At 44.1% G+C, this 16,909-nt stretch overlaps 2 protein-coding genes across 4 annotated transcripts in view; one reads left to right on the top strand and one right to left on the bottom strand.

Moving 5' to 3' along the window:
• The window catches only part of LOC121599575, a 222,114-nt gene that overhangs the window by 134,719 nt on the left and 70,486 nt on the right, over positions 1 to 16,909 (top strand). The window lies entirely within an intron of this gene.
• LOC121599576 (fasciclin-3-like) lies at positions 134 to 15,372 on the bottom strand. 3 transcript variants are annotated; one of them, XM_041927467.1, is made up of 6 exons: positions 15,208 to 15,372; positions 8,274 to 9,298; positions 3,171 to 3,842; positions 1,513 to 1,694; positions 1,182 to 1,422; positions 134 to 677 (listed from the first exon to the last, which is right to left on the bottom strand). In XM_041927467.1, exons 2-6 carry the CDS (start codon positions 8,326 to 8,328, stop codon positions 673 to 675), a joined length of 1,155 nt encoding a protein of 384 aa, XP_041783401.1. In that variant the 5' UTR covers positions 8,329 to 9,298; positions 15,208 to 15,372; the 3' UTR covers positions 134 to 672. The 3 variants fall into 3 exon arrangements, with proteins under 3 accessions (XP_041783401.1, XP_041783399.1, XP_041783400.1); XM_041927465.1 differs by having other exon boundaries at positions 134 to 1,422; XM_041927466.1 differs by lacking the exon at positions 15,208 to 15,372 and adding an exon at positions 14,955 to 14,973 and having other exon boundaries at positions 134 to 1,422.

Genomic DNA, 16,909 nt, shown 5'->3' with positions numbered 1-16,909 from the left:
TTGAAAAACTGTTGCTGGCCCTACATTTATTCTCTCTGCGCCTGTTAGGTATGCAACTTGCAGTACACGAGTAACTGAAATTCAAAACTACATTATTTGTTTTCTCATTTAAACCATCAAACACAGATTATTAATGTTTTCTTATCTCTTTTTTATTGAAATACGTTGCATCTTACTGTTCAATGTCCAAGACATTACATGTTAAATTCACCAACGCATGTGGTTTTTATTTTTAAATACTGCTTTTCAGGCGGATGCAGCATTCATCTTGCACCTGTTGCTGTTACTGCTGCCACCAAATCGACATTCGATATTGGGTTGCATTTTTCTTTGAATTTCGTTTGCATTTATCCTCTTCTGGTTAGCTTCATTACAGCATTGGCGGGGGAGCAGGTTAGTCTCATTTTTAGAGAGAGAGAGTAGTGAAATAAATAATATTTAACACATCCTAGACGCATTGCTCACTGCAAGCCGTACTTGAAATGCATTGCTCTATCGGTACTGTTTCAATGCGCCTTCGCGTCCATTAGACCATCACGACATATTAGGAATGCGTTTTTCCTTCCTTTTGCTAAGGACACTTTTAACACACAATTCACACACTTGTTGAAGTTTATCATACTGTTCATTGATTGTTTTTTGGCTTGCCGCTTTTTTCAGCCCACTTGTGCCTTATTCTAGTGTTTTTGTTTGTTTGTTTAAGAAGCATACAGAAAATTGGTAAATAATTTTGGTTTAGAGGAAGAGTTGCGATTTTGTGTTGAAGCCATTCAGGCTTCACGAATACTTTGCAGCAGGAACTATCGGAACGCGGAGGGTTTTGTTTTATATGTGTGCATATTTTACAACAATATCGACAAGTACGTCCCCGAGCGAACAGATCTGTTATCGGGTCCAAGCTGTGCCCGTTGAGAATATTTCCGAACAAAGAGTATCTTTGCATTGTAACCGCACACCAACCATGCACCCAGTTAATATCCTACTGCTCCACCACCACCATCCTCCAGGTCACCAAGCCCGCTTACAGAGAGATGCACTGTACATTGGTGGAAATATTCTCAAGCACGCACGCACAGCCTGCTCCAAAGCTGACCTCGGAACGAACGCAACTGGGCCCTACTGGGTTCACTACTCTACGAGGGAAATGGGGAAGAGGCTATTGGATTGGATTCACAACAGACGTGTAGCTATCACAGAGCAGAAGAAGGTCCAGACGCTTATCAGCCAGAAGGTGGATCCGTTGCTGTCATCGGTGTAGTAGTCATCGTTCCGGCCCGGTTCCACCTCGTTCGCGTCCACCCGCACCGCCTTGATGACGTACGTCTGCGTGCCGAGCGCGTTGGTCGCTTCCAGCGTAAACAGCGACGGGCGCTCCATCGAGCAGTCGTTGTTTTTCAGCAGCACCCTGTACTCGCCCTTGGTCTGCAAAACAGCAGAGATGCAGCAAAATTAATGCAGGTAATGCAGGTTTCAGGGCATCGTTCAATCCGACTGCCCGGCCGTGTGTCTTACCGAAGTCGGGCGGGGAATGTACGCCTGGTAGATGTCGGCCGATTCGCCCTCCTTGATGTGCCGGCCGTTCACCGTCCACCGGGTAAAGGGTTTGGGGTTGGCGTGGATCGTAATGTTGATCGTAGCGCTTCCGCTTGCCGGCAGTTCGTCGATGTGGATGTGCGGTATCTCTTCCGGTGGAACTGTGGAACGTGGAAAGGGGGTTAAAATGAAACATAATTCAACGGAACAACACTACGTTCGATTTGGAGTTGTGCAGTCAAACAGATACTGTCGTTGGTAAGCACTGTGTTGCAGCCGCTATGGGTTTCTCCGGAACGGCAGTATGTTCTTGGGCTGCCCGCTTGCGGCAAGATCAAACGACATGTTGTGTGTGTGTGTGTGTGTGTGTGTGTGTGTGTGTGTGTGTGTGTGTGTGTGTGTGTGTGTGTGTGCTTGTGTTGCAATAATCAGACCACACAAAACGGCTCGTTGTTCATTAGGGAGCGCATGTAAACTTTGACAAGGGTCTTCGATCGGGTTCTGCCGGTATGCGATGCAAGCACAACCGATATCTCATTACTGTGCTAAACTGTCGCCGTTTGGGTGCGGGCGAATGAATATTTCATACGGCACTGGCTGCCTAGTCAATGCTTTTCATTGAAACGCAATGTTGTAGCAATGTTCTGTAAATAATTTCCAATCAGCAATTATTGTGGAGGAACACAATGGAGGGAGTTTCAAATATTTTGCAATTATTATCGCAACACAATGCACCGAGCGGAATGATTCACGAGCCACGTAGCGTCGGTTTTAGTAGAATCATTTCTTAGTTTCAGCATATTTTATGGAACAATATGATGATGTCATAAGATAACACTTTTTTATACTGAAAGATAACAAAAAAAGGCTATGCAACAGCCGTCCAATAATAATTTGGTCTCAAATTTACATATCTTTCCATCTCGGTAGGAAGGAGAAAGCTCTGGACTTGTTTAAGTAAAAACCAACTACTCTTCACGCTCTCGTTGATTGTGGCTCCACAAGCGGACATTGTTAAGCAGTTTCGTTGGAATTTCGCTCCATGATGTTTATGGTGCCCGGCCTTTCGAGGGGACATCGTAAAATCCTGTCCTCCTTTTGCTCCTTTTGCATCCCAGTTATTGAGGGTCCAGTTGCCAACTTTATTGCCCCGAAATTCGTTGAAGTGCTCGAGAGGAGATTCTGGAGGACTTGGCCGAACAACAACAAAGCAAGGATCATAAACGAAATGAAGAAGGAAAATGTTTTGTCCAAACTCGAGCAGCAGCAGCGGATGACTTCGGGAAGAATCTTGTTTAACCTCATATCCTTCGATCGTGCTGATAAAAGAGCTTTTCAAAAACTTCAAATGAACCAAGATAAACATTGAAACAGGTCACAGGGTACGGATTTTGCTCTGCTTTAGATCACAAGAACCAAATGCCGGTCATACCCGAAAATGTTGATTAATAAATTTGATGGTCATCCAATCAGTTTGAAGTAGTCGAACGATGACCAATTTCAATGCCCCAAAGAAAACCCGGTGTTTCCCAACATGACATCGCTGAAGCCGGCTCCAATCCGCCTACCCCAATCAAAGACTCCGAATGACTCACTGAACCCCCACCGACCGAATCTCCCACCCCACGCTCACTTACACTTTATGTTCAGCAGGAACGAGTTACGCAGCTCGGGCTTGAACGCGGGATGATTCGTAACACACTCGAGCGTCTGGCCGTTCTCGGCCGGCGTCACGTACAGATGCACCTCCTGCTGGATCGTCTCCAAGCGGGTGCCATCCTGCTGCTCCTCGGTGGTAATTTGGGCCGGTTTCAGCGCGCTCCCATCGATCGGTTTGCCGTCCAGCAGCCAGGTCAGGTTGGCGACGGGCAGCCCGTTACGGGAGATGCAGCGCGCCTTCAGCAGCTGGTTCGCCCTCAAGCCTCCATCGATGAGGGCAGTCGCTTTGGCGATCTTCAGCTCGGTTGGGCGGGGCGGTACACGCTTCCGTAGCTCGATCGCCGACTCAAACTGCTGGCCATCGATCGTGACGATGCAGACGAACTTGCCGATCCGTTCGTTCGTGAACGTGGCCAGCCGGACGCCACATTCGCCGCGCGAAAAGTCCCCAATGCGCTTGACGCCGCTTGGTAGGACGTTAGCGGTGACATCCAACGTTTCGGTGGACGGGCCGGGTAGCCGAACGTTGCACTGGTCGATCGGTTTGTCGGCCCGACATAGCAGATCCAGGTTGCGTTCGTACAGCGTGTGGTACGAGGGTGATGCCGGGATGGTTTCGATTTGCTGTGACCGCACTGGCGCTAGCAGACCTGTGGAAAGGGAACGAAGAAGAAAGATATAAGCCTAACGAAGATAAAAGCGTCAAGAAACTGAGGGTAACTGAGTCAATATTGATTTTTCACGTCCCTCATGAGGACAGACTCGTCAAGGGTTCGGTGAGTGGGTCTGGTTAAATGCCCACCCGAGTGCCCTATTGTTGTAATAATTAATTCGGGGCCACATCGAAGGTCGCCAAACGCTAGACGGGAGCCCCTTTGATGTGTTCCCATTTCCTTCAAGTGGCTGTGGCCGGGCGTTACACCACTCCACGGCCGTGGGATGATCTCAACGGGCTGGTATGGGCGCGTAAACTCGCTTGCCACCCGTCGGTTATCTGGATCGAATGTCGCTCCGCACCCAAGTCTTCCAAATCTGTAATTCAGCCAGCGAGCTCAGCTCAGCAAAGGTTAGAGGGGAAGATCGATGCACACATCGATGGCTGGCACAAAAGGTAGGCCTTTACGAAATGCAAATAACGGATTGGTTTGGATTATGACTAAGTGTACAGGTCGCGCGTGACAGGAATGTGTAAATTGCTCGTACCAACTGGTAACCTTCTACCTATTTATGGTTGAATTGTTTGAATGATTCTTGTTTTCGACTTGTAAATATTAATATTAATAATAATAAGAGCTTTCTTTTAATCACATTAAAGCAATAATAAATGATATTAATTAATATAATATTTCACGAAGTTCATCGAGTTTTCTCAATCCATGTTTGTGATGAATTATTAAGGTTTTAATTATTTCATACAGGGTTTTCTAGCGCATTTGATACTGCTGGTGTATTTCATCAACCGGGTATTAACTCCCACATCAGACCTTTTGGGCTTCTTCTGACGTGATGTCATAATCTATCATAACAATTACATGGCTTGAATGCATAACTTAGCCACATAAAGCAACGAAGCATTATCAATGGAGTTTGTGCTTTCTATGTCTAATTTACAATTGCAAATTGACATTGAATTTTGGTAATTTTGTAATTGCTTTTGACGTTAGGTTTTGTATGAAGTATTCGCAAGGCCATAAAATTTGAATTTTTCTTCAACATTACCAATTGCTATCGTTATATATTTTCCTTATCCTTCTTACACAATCCTCTGAAACCCGCTGCAATGTAATTTAAAATACTTGAAATGAATAAATGGTACATTTTTCCCTTTTTGTTATTTTTGACTTTATACTGCTCAAAGATGGGCAAAACATTCCAAGAAGAAGATACTTGGACAGCTAATCACACCATCAACAACAAGCCACAAATCGGTTTTGCTCCAGCAGCATCACTTCAAATCTGACCATAAAAAAGCAAAGATTTGTTTTCCAGAAACCTTTGAAACCACACTCACACCGCTCAGGAGGGAGTCAAAATGTGCAAGCAAATTGAACTAGCTTACAAACGGGATTTGTTTATTTATTCTTTCCCGAGGTTTCGGTGGAAAACTCTCCACCTTCACGATGGTAAACACATTCCACAGTGTGTCTGGCCTGTTTTCGGGCGTGGTAAAAATTTGGCAGTTTTATTGATTTCAATCCATCCAGTGCAGGGTCCCGTTAACAAGCGCGTAGGTAGCATAGTAGAACAGAGACATTAACACGCTCGTTCTACGATCATATTCACACTTAAACTTTGGAAACGGTAAGCGGCAGCAGTATAGATCGATGGGTAGGATAAAAACATTTACATGCTACTGGGGTGGTTCTGAAGAGTCGTAAATTCCACCACAAATATATGTATCAATCACTTTAGGGTGTTTTGTCAGTCTATGTGTAAAGTTAGCATACACATAAAATGAAAAAGATGCAATCAACTTTGCACTCATGTGTACGTCACATTTTTACGATAAACCATTTGAATTTATCTCCATCAATCTGGGACGCCTGCGTACATCATGCCAGATGTTTCTACTCGGTGTGTTTAATTCGTTGTGAAGGATAGACGAGAACCTCTCTTCTCATTCGCATATCCACATGTTTCTAATGAACGCATGGTGCAAAATTAAATGATTTATTGCCCTCCCGGGCATTGTTAAACCACGTCAAACATCTTACCAAAGACATTCAGAGCACGGCTAACCGATTGAAAGTGAATGTGTTAAAGTCCTGCGACCGCCAGTGGCGGTGCTGGTGCGGTGTGCCACATTCACACTCGAAAAAAGTGGTCGCCGGCTGGGATGCTAAATTTGGCAAATCGATTCTCGACTGCCACCGAAATTGACGTATGCACCCGCAGGTCGTGACTTAACCGACGGCGCGCTAGAAGAATGGTTTGAATGTATTTTTCTTCTTGCGACCAATCTTCCACAACAACCCGGGTGTGCCGTGCATGGATTGTGAAATCGAACGCAAATAGCTAAGACGCGTATTTATGTATGCCGCTCGCGCTTAGCCCGGTGCTGATAAGCGGCGCAAGATAGCACGCCGGTTTTTGGAGGAAGGTATGGTGATGAATCATAAAACTGAACTGCGCCTTTAGCACCCAGCGCCAGCCTGCGGGCTTGCAGTTGAAGGCGACTTCCTTGTTATATGCGAGAAGCGTTTGCTTGTACAGCTGGACCAGTACACTGCGGGACCTATTGCGGGATGTGTTGGTTCGTTTGGCGAACAGCGCAAAAAGAAAGACGACGTGCTTCCCTTCGGTGAGGTACTAAGTGGGCGTTTGCCAACATGACAAATGTTTGTCACGCGCGCGCGCACGCTGCTTTAGTCTGTAACCTTCAATTGGCGGGAGCGTATCAGCAGCGAACGCATCTTCATTACTTTAATATGATAATTGCATGGTGGTGGAATGATATGCTGGCGGAATCAATGGAAAAGGCCAAATGGAAATACCCTATGTAGCAAAATGGTCCAAACGGTAATCTAAACAGAGGGGAATTAGTTTTGATTTTTTTGTTAATGGCATAAACATATATGTTCATCTTTTTTGTTGTATTCCCGTTTCTTCTCTTGTGAAGTGCGATAAATTCCAGTTAATCGTGTGAATGAGAGACACCTTTGGTTAGTTGCAGTGTCCTTATTACCAGCATACACAAAATGCAAACGGACTTCTATGGTTAGACTTGAACCCAGAATCCTTGGCATGAAAAAAAGTGGAACATACCGTAAGACAATCAGTAAGCTCCGGACAACGCTTTGTAAATAGCTAGTTTTAATCAGCCTATAGTTAGTTTAGGTGCTGCCAAAGATATAACGATTACTTGAGAGAGGTTACTACTTCAATATTGCCAACACCGTTTGGAACATTAAATTAAGAATGTCTTTGTACTTAAAACAGTTCCTCGAAACAGAAACATTCTGAATTAATGTAGCACATATTCAATTGGAAATTGTTTATGAAATACTGACTATAAAAATGGGAAAATCATGTAGTAATTTTCTTAACAAAATACTCAAAAAAATGCTATTTTGCTTCGATCTACGCGGTCATTCCGGGCCATGCAGGCTGCAGAGACTTACAAGTATTAGGTAGCATTGCTATTTGGTAGGCGGGCGGTGCAGTTACAAATCGATTATGTCTGACATTTCACAAGCCGTCAAATAGAGCATAAAAAGATATCGATATAACACCATTAACTAAATGAATTTGCCGTCATTTGTTTTACTTCTTCTTGGCATTCAAAAGAGTGTTGATACATTCTGAGTAAAACTATTGAATGAATACCAAGTAAAACAAGAGTACCCCTAATGTAAGTAAACAATCTCGATTGCAGTTTCACGCGAAATGATTCACTTCGTTACAGCAGCACACCTGAGGGCCAAATACGATAAGAACAGTTGCACAGTGTTGCTGAACGTCCTTGTGCATTTAAGAGTGTTTGGTTTCTTATCTTGTTCAAGCTACTTCCCCACAATGAAGAGGGAAATGAGCGCTGATGAAAAATGACGACATCCCCGGAATGCACGTTAATCAGTGGCGTTCGTGGAACTGTCACACCCGTCGGGTGTAAAATTAGAACTCCACACTCGGCAGATAGAAAGCAAAATCTCGACAGCCTGCGGATCCGCAAAGTGAATGAACGCGAAAGTGTGGTGTGGTATGCTTAGTTTAAAATACCACCGCACGAGCATATGTATAGGCATCTCGGTATTCGGGTGAAAAACAAGACAACTCGGTTTCGTGGCTGTCTGCTAGGAAGCTGTTTTTTGGTTTGGGCAGGTTCTGAAGGTCGTACACATATGCACGGTTCGAGTTTGCATTTTTTGTTTTTCTTTCTTGTCAGTCGCTCCGCAGAAAACATCTCAAGTTGCACAGCATAAAAGAGGAACGGAACAATAGTAACAAATGGCATTCCGGGAGGGGAGGATGGCCGGTTGAACTGGTTTCTTCTGTTCGTTACTTGTATTGGTCGGCGAGCATAATAACGGTGGCGGGAAGACGCGTTAACGCGAGCGTCTTCTGAGGTTTGTTGCACTTACTGTAACACGAGCAGAGAGCCACCAGAAGGCTAAGGCGATGGTAATTGTTTCGCATGTTGGCTGTTTTGAGGCGGTGGGTTTTCGGGTGGAACGGAAGGCACGACTGGAACTGGGTGGGATACTGGGCAACGGAAATACACACTCGCGCACGCACAGAACGGGACACTTAACGCGCGTTTCGAGGACGCAAACAGGGGCGAATATTGTTTCGCGTCGTCTCGTGTTTTCTAACGCTGGCTTGTTATTTGTTTATCAAATTTTCACGCTTTTACGCAACGGCACGAGGTACAGAGAGAGGCAAACACACGTGTGCACACAGACACAGACAGTCACATACACCCACCACACTTGAGATAGATTGCAAGACAGGAGACGAAGTTTATCAGCGGCGATGTGGCCGGTCCCGGTCCACTTTTGCTTGCCACCGAGCCGATGCTGTCGAGTGAACTGAACGGCGAAATCGATCCGCCGCGCGCTAAAACATCACGGTGAATGCCGATGAACGTGAGCCGGGACGAGTGAGACTCGCCGTGCTTATAATCGTTCACCACCGAGCTGCTCACTGCACGCGCTTCAAGGGCTCACTGATTCGCTCTCACTCTCACTCTCTCTCTCTCTCTGGTTGAGTGCAGCTGACGCGCCGCATACGGTTGAGCGGTGGAGAGGGATGCCCTTTTTTCTGCCACACAATACACGCGGCGTACGCTGGTGTTGGGTGGCCAGTTTTGAGGCGTTAGAAAGTAAACACACACACCACTCACTTCGCGAGCCGTCGCGAACAGACTGACGGTGTTGGACTGTGGACGGACCTGGTTGCGGTTGCACTGATAAGAAGCACTGTTGCAATTGTGCGATTGTGTGGCGTTCGTGTGCGGCTGCAGAGACCGTGGTCTCGAGGGTGACTAATTTGATACTACACTACGCGTTCTTGGACCACCACCACCACCAACGCACGGGGCACGATGGTTTCGGTGCGTTGGCTGGAAAGCAAGCAGAACCCTGGCACCGAACGCACTATGTGCTCGCTGCATGACGATGGATGGTAAAAAATGTTAGCGCAATGAAAAGATTAGATAAAATGAGGTAAGATAAGTTCAGCTTTGTACACAGCGACTTTTTACGATGTCATTTCGTATTTGAGTTTTAGTATGTAAAACTATACGGCTTAAAATATGATTAAGTGTTAGTAAAGCGTTTATTTAAAATTCGTGTTGATATGGGTGTTTCAATAATTGGGACTATTTTCCAAATCACGTGATGCTTTTCATGCCATGTAATACAAGCTTGTATAATGATTTTTAAAGACATTATTTTGTATTACTAATACTAATTGTGCGTATTAGAAATACTTTCCGACCTGTTACATTTATTAATAATTTAATAACAATTTATATAACACTTAATATAATAACACTAAAAACTCTACCAATGCGTTTAACCATTGCATTAACCATCAATAATTTAAACCGAACGGAATTAGATCATCCCAATGTAAATGTTTACTTTTCGACTTAAATGAAAAGTGAAAAAAAACTGTAGAAACAGATCATTGTATCTTCAGTTTTTGGTCCTAATATGAAGAACAAAGCAAACGCCTGACCGTTTCTTCTCAATAAATAAAAAAAGTAGAGCAAAACTCTTTATACCCTCATTTTAACCCACACGCCGCATTGGTCCACTGTGTAAATAGCAAGTGGGGAGAGAGAAAAAAAAAACAGCAAGCTAACGATCGATCCCGCATCACAAACAGTTTTAAAGTCGAATTTCGCCTGACTTCCGTCCATCTGACTTCAGCTGCGTGCTGGGTGACGTAGACGTAGTTTTATTTATGTATTTAAACCAAACTGCTCCTGTACTGTGAGCATCTCGCCGCACCATCTCACTCAAGCGTACCACAGCTGCCCATTGTTTTGGGGGGACGCCCGCAACCCTAACGCACGGTTACGCACTCTTGCTCGTCGACACTAGCACGACAAAACGGGACACGCTGTATTCGGAGCGGCCAAAAAGTTAGAGCGTTAGAGTGTGTTTCGGGGTGCCGCAGTGTAGGGACGGTCAATATTTGGTGTGTGAGGTTTCACAGAGGAAGGGAGACTTGTTTGTAATGACTCTCTGAGAGAGGCGTATGGTCGGCGGCAGGCAGCAGCGGTCTGCCGGCTTTCTTGTGTGTGAGTGGGTATTCAAATGAGTCTGGTAGGGTTTTTTTGTTGCTATTTTGCTATGCTTTAATTGATGTTTAATATTAATGATGAGTTTATCAAGCCTTAGTTTCCATCTTTAGAAACGTGCATAACTCTAGGTAATACCACATCAAGTCGATGTTTGTGACAAGATTAATAGATACATGGAGCTAGTAATGCATTCTTACAATCGTTATTTACTTCACATTATTTATATTATTTTCTTATAGAATAAATATTTTTCATACACAACCCATATTTTTAATTAAAAAGAAACTATGGCATTATATCTTTTTAAGTCACATGACCTTGACTATACCCATAGTACTATTCATAAGTGCGACATTTTTTAACTAAGGCTGCCTTCCAGGGCAAAAGTTAAGCGTGGAAGGAAGTATTAGGACGGGGAGAATAATAATCCATGACACATTTGAGCTTATCCAGATAGAGTTCAAGCATGGTCAAGGTACTTCTATATCTTTGTAATTTAAAACCCGTCTAAAACGCCCATACTGGACATTGTGTTAAGCACTTTTTAACTTCCTGTACCATGCAATCTTCGTGCATGTACTAAAGCTTATTCCCGCCGTTCAAGCTGATTTATGAACAATAACGTCCGCCTGACAGGCTTCCATCAGAAGGGATGGAAATACGGTCATCACGACGTTGGAGAAGCTTTATTGATTTTCCGCCACACACATACCAAATGCATCGTCAAATGTCAAACGTACTGTCCGCGCTTGCAAAAAGCAATCAAGACTTGGCCGTTTTTTGTGTTACCTTTCCATGGTCGATTAGCTCATTTTGCCACACAGACAAACACTCCGATGTGCATCGTCGTTACGCCAGCGGACAATGCAAAAGGTTTCGGCACCATTGGGCTTTCGAAATCGTAAACTAATCAACGTTAGTGCTCAATGCTCCGCTCAAGCAGTGGTAGTTGCTTGTCTTACACACATTGCTCGAGTTGTTCTTTTTTTTTTTTGTACGTGCAATCGAGGCTTTTTTAATGCTCTTCAGGTGGTTGAGCAGATGCTGCACGCTTTCATTCGTGCACACGTATTGTTGTCTTCACCTGCCGAAGGCGTGAGAATGCTTCATATGATGGGTACGCGATTGAGAGCTTTGTGTTAAAATTAGAGTGTAGAAGTTGTAGTGGGAAGAATGACATTGGTTTTGAAAGGAGCAAATTAGTGCCAGGCTGCTAATTCACCGTTCATGCATTATTCCTAGTGGCGTGTGTAATACGCTTCTTCCACCAAAGCATGAAATGGCTCTGGCGAACAAGCAAATTTGGCAAACCTTTTCAAGAGCAAACAACGCGCCACGCGTAAAACTAAAGTAGTGTAACATGTGAGAATACAATGTGAGCAATAGCAAAAGGTGTAAAACGATCCCATCCTATAACACAGACACTGACACCACGAGCTTACGAATACAGTCCTCCCATTTGTTCCCATTTTGCTAAGGTATGCCTAATTGCTGGTTCCGTTGACAATTAGTACCGGTAGCGTGGCGGCAACCATACCCCACCAAAAGGCCACCATTATGTGCCAGAACTTATGTTCCACTTCGACCGAAAAGCCACACGGTAGGGGCGTAGAGTTCGAGATGCAAATGAGGCTGCCGAAAATACGCCATCACCGTGGCTTTCGGAAGCTTCTGGGAAGTTTTCGGCTCAAGAAAACGGTTTCCCACGTGCACACTCTCGTTTCCAAGTAGAAGCGGAATGGAACAAACGACATTTTTGTGTTACTTTTATCGATTTTGCGGGTACGTTGCGGCATTCCTGTCACACAGGGGAAGATTGCCCTCCACTCCACTTTGGATGGAATTGAGGACGGAAACGAAACCGCAAGAAGTTCGTGTGCCGTGACCCCCCGGGGAGTAGGGAAAAGGGCCTCCGTTGACCTTGATTTGTGCGAGCCGACGTACTCGCAGCTTAACGATATGTCAATGTCAGACATTTCCCGCCAGCCGGGATAGTCGCCCTGGCTTCTCCCGTGGGCGGAATCTCCCAGGATTCTCCCAGCTGGTGGTGGTGATGGTGGAGCTGTTGGAGTTGATTTAGTTTCGGTGAGTAATGGAAGTCATTACCAGTACGGGGAGATGTGGAATCGGAACTGTAATGATGTTTTTCTTGGCACAGATGTAGCAAATGCGTGTCACAAGTTTGGGAGCTTGTTCCACATCGTCTTCAAGGTCACTGGTGCGAGTGAGTGAAATTCTATCGGAGTTCAATTAGGAAGTGCTAAGCGGTAGCTAAGGTTTTTCTGTTCTTGAATTACTGTAATCAGGCTGAAGATTCAACCCGAGCCTTCGAGCGGGAGGGGTTCGGGTCGTGAACGGTTAAAAAGGGCTCGAACGGGTGTTAATTGATGCAAATTAGCAGGCGGAATGAGTTGTGTCGCAAGATAAGGAAGCTCATTAATTACCCACCGAGTGCTCTCCGGGTCACATGCTCGCTGGTTGCGATGCAGCCAACGCTCTATGGCGTCGCGATAAGTGTGCATGTAAACAAACCGACATAATTATGAACGTGCGGTAAAGGCCTCTGTGGCGTGTAATTGAATAGGCATTTGATTTGAAAGTTGCTCGGCGACATGGCATAAAATTATGAAACATCTCTGAAAAATTTCGTTTTGCGAGGTGAAAGTACGACACACACTTTGGGGATAGTAAATAACAGCTTCTTAGAGATGTGTCGTAGAGACAATTTGGTATGTTTGGGTTAAGTATTAGCGAGGCATACAACGCGGAAAGGTGTAAGAGCGTCGCAACATCTGCATGCATATTGCAAGCAGTAATAAGGTATTTCAAACACGTTTTGAGATATCTTTTGTATGAAACTTGAAAAACAGATACCTCAGATAATGGACAAAATCTCTGGCTATCGATTTTTCGTATTTATAAATTTTTCTAATAATTTAATTTCCATATGAAATATGAAATATTATAATTAATATTAAATTTAGTATTGATTATACAAAAAAATATAATTAAATACATTAAATATTAGTAAGTATATATTATAATGTGACTCAAATGTGGATTACGCTAATGGCCTAATTTGAGGACCTAAAATACTATTTAGGTCCTCGAATATCCAACACTTTGTAATTAAGTTTGTTGTTGACGGATAAATCCAAATTATCTTTCCAATGACAATACTGATGAACTGCATCTAAGGCATTGAGCACTATTCTTTGAATTTGTCGGAAGGTTATGAACCTATCATAAGTTATCACCATAAATTGAAAGTACCGTTGTATTTTTTTTTTCTATTGCATAGAATAGTAAACTATTAAAGATATTTTAAGTCAATTAAAAGGTATAATTTGCAAATTTCTGTGAAAAACAGAAGCCAAACTCTCAGTTTGTTCACCAACACGACCAAGCTTGAGGAAGTTTTTGATTGAAACCATTAATGGGGCCCTTTCCGTTGTTAGTTCGTAGGCTAAAATTTCAGCCTGTCAGCTGTTTGCATTGTATAGCAGTTTTCGAGCAGCTATCTAAGTGAGTATAATATACAGGTGGACATATCCCAATGTGTATGAATTTAGAAGGCTGATTTTTATCGCTTCTGCTTCTGAATGAAGATTTTAAGAGTGTTTTGAGTATACGTCAAGCCTCAAGAAAGCTTGTTTGAACAAAAGTTTTCACCCATCCTGTCAAAAAGTGATATTCAAATTTGGTGTTGAAAAACATACTATGAGACCACCTGGACTACATACACTTTGATTCTGAATTCCGTCACCAAATCTCTTTAATGCACCTTGGAATAAATGTAAACACCATCTTGTTTTTCCATTGTTTCGAACAAGTACTCGAATCTAATTCTACTTTGAGGCTAGAATAATCTAGACTGAAAATTGCCGGCTAGTTTTTTGTGTGGTTTTGTATGGAGTGTTTACATGATTACAGCCTCCAACTGTCAAGCTCCATACAAAAAACTGACTAGAATCGTGAAGGGCCCCGATTCTCGATAAGATGCCTTAGATGTTCCTCTAGCTAAGGTTTTTTTCATTGACCTTTATTATGAGTACGAATGGAATTAGTCTTATCATTAAGGTTAACAAAACACATACATTGATCATTGGTTTTTCTATTCATTAGTGTTTAAATTTATCATAAACATCTGTCACGGCATGTCTAAAACTACTCATGGACCTCAACCTCTTGCGTTTTTACAGATTCCGGTTTGCTTGATTGATTAGTTAAACTTGACCATCTTCACTCGTACCCCCGATAAATCTTCCAAAATCTTCACACTTCTCCTAGGACCCCAGGCATATGCATTGAGTTGAAGGTCTTCCCGCCACTACAGCCAGTCCACACACTATTAGCGCACACAAACACATGCGACCAGAAATGACGAGAGCCTCATCATTCCATCAACGTTCCAAGTTCACGGTCTGATCTCACTCGAAGGTTGCGCACCTGCCGTCCGATCAGTCCGGCAATCACCGATCAATAATTCAAGCTAATTTCCACCGCTCACCAAAGTAAAACCGTACGACAATTACATTCCACTCGAAGCTCGTGAAGTGCCTAATTACACCACACATTGTCACACACTGACACACTGGAAGGGGTGTTTGTCAAAGTAGTTTGATTTTTCTGGTGCGTACGCGTGTTTTTTCCCATACAAATTATCAGTGCAACGACACTATTTCCCGCTCGAAGCGGTGAACCACACGCGTCACACGCATCGCTCCAGAATTCAGGTTTTGTGCCCGTTACTTGCTTCCAACCAGTATAAACTCCCGATCCCGTCGCAGTGCAAAACGGTGCTGTTGCTGTTTTGTTGTGACGCGTGTGTTTGCCTCTCCACGAGTAGAGCGTTTCCGCGTGCCGTTTGCTGTGCCCGATCGTGCAGAACCGCCGTGGCGACGAACCCGCCAGCCGAAATGCTACTGAGGTGATCTGCGAAAGCGCGAAATGGTGATGGTACTTCTTGAGCGGTGAGATTCGTGTGTTCCGTCAGCACCATGTTTCTGCGTGTGTTTGTGTTGTGAAAGAGAGAGAGCGAATGAGATTTAAAGGTATGATGCGCTCCCTGTCAGCGGTGGATGAAGAGAGAAAAGGCGCAGCGCACAACATAATAAGATGCCCGGCAGAAAAGAGGTTTATCAGAGCATCGAAAACACGCATAACAAAAAACCAGTATGCAAATTAAAACAGGCCTAAGAACTAATGTTATAGCTTGTTTTTTAAAGGCACCTTCAACATTTTCGCCTCCCAGAATTTGGCCTTACCGACTTGGAACGGTTTTACAACGATTCAATGTACAGGAGAAAGTGATCGTTTCCGATCGACAGCCGTATGACCCGAATAACGCGTCCTCTTATCCACCTGGTTGATGACAAGATATCTTGGCCGTGGCGTTGTTGTTGACACGAAAAGCGAACTTCATGACGGAAGAGAACCGGCGCGAATGGGACCATTTTTACGGCCAATTACCTTTTGGCGCACAGCCGCAAAGGCAAATGTGGGTTTGTCCGGTTTATGGTGCGGACGGTGGGGCACGCGGAACGGAACGGATCGTTTTCTTTATGGCCTAAATCGATTGCCACGAGGTGCGGTTGTTGCTGGAGTCGCATTCTGGAACGTGGAGTCTCTGATGTCGTTGATTGGCGGGGCATGAGTTTTAGAACGGGTCTCGATTGGTTTACTTGTGGATGCTGGAGGATTTAGCGATTCTTTTGGTAATAATATATTATTGTAGTTGTAGGATTTCTTAAATACTTTTAAATTTATCGAAACTCTTTTAAAATGGTTTTTAATATCTCAAGATCTGAAAATTTGTTTCCGCATCAAATAAAGTTGAAATTTTCATGCAAAGTCGGCTTCATCCATAGATACCCTTCATCACAAAATAATTATTTAAATGAGTGCTTTTAATGATCACTCCGTGCCGTAATTAGACCATTGTTAAAAGTTTTGATACAATAAAATCATTACATGAGCGCCCTCTCAACCCTGAGGTTGCGCTTAATTGATTGATACCTTCAACCAGCCAACGAACGTACATTGTTCGCTTTACCGAACCCATCGCCCAGGCCCATCCCACGGATACGTTGGGCTGGCCCCGGCACCGACATTCACCGCACGCTGTAATGAAGTTCCTTGCCGACAATGCAACTTCGCCTGAATGGCTGATTGCAAGTGCTAGCGCCGACTGGTATGGTGACTTTTAACTCAAACCTCAAGCCCAAAATGATGAGATCATCATCTCCGTCGGCAGCATCCTACCACGAGGTGAAGAATTGCAACTGCATTCCTAGGCACCGGCATCCGCCTGGCGCAGAACGCTAGGAAACGGTTGTACAAAGTCAAAAGCCCGAAATCATTCACCTAAAGCCCTTGGATCTTGTTTTACAGTCGTGCCTGAACGAACAATCGTGTCCCATCCCATGCTTGGCGTGATGCTGGGGCGTCCGGGGTAGTCGTAAT

The sequence above is a fragment of the Anopheles merus genome, chromosome 3L, assembly GCF_017562075.2.
Source record: "Anopheles merus strain MAF chromosome 3L, AmerM5.1, whole genome shotgun sequence".
Classification (NCBI taxonomy): domain Eukaryota; kingdom Metazoa; phylum Arthropoda; class Insecta; order Diptera; family Culicidae; genus Anopheles; species Anopheles merus.
This window is presented reverse-complemented; position numbering and strand designations above follow the sequence as displayed.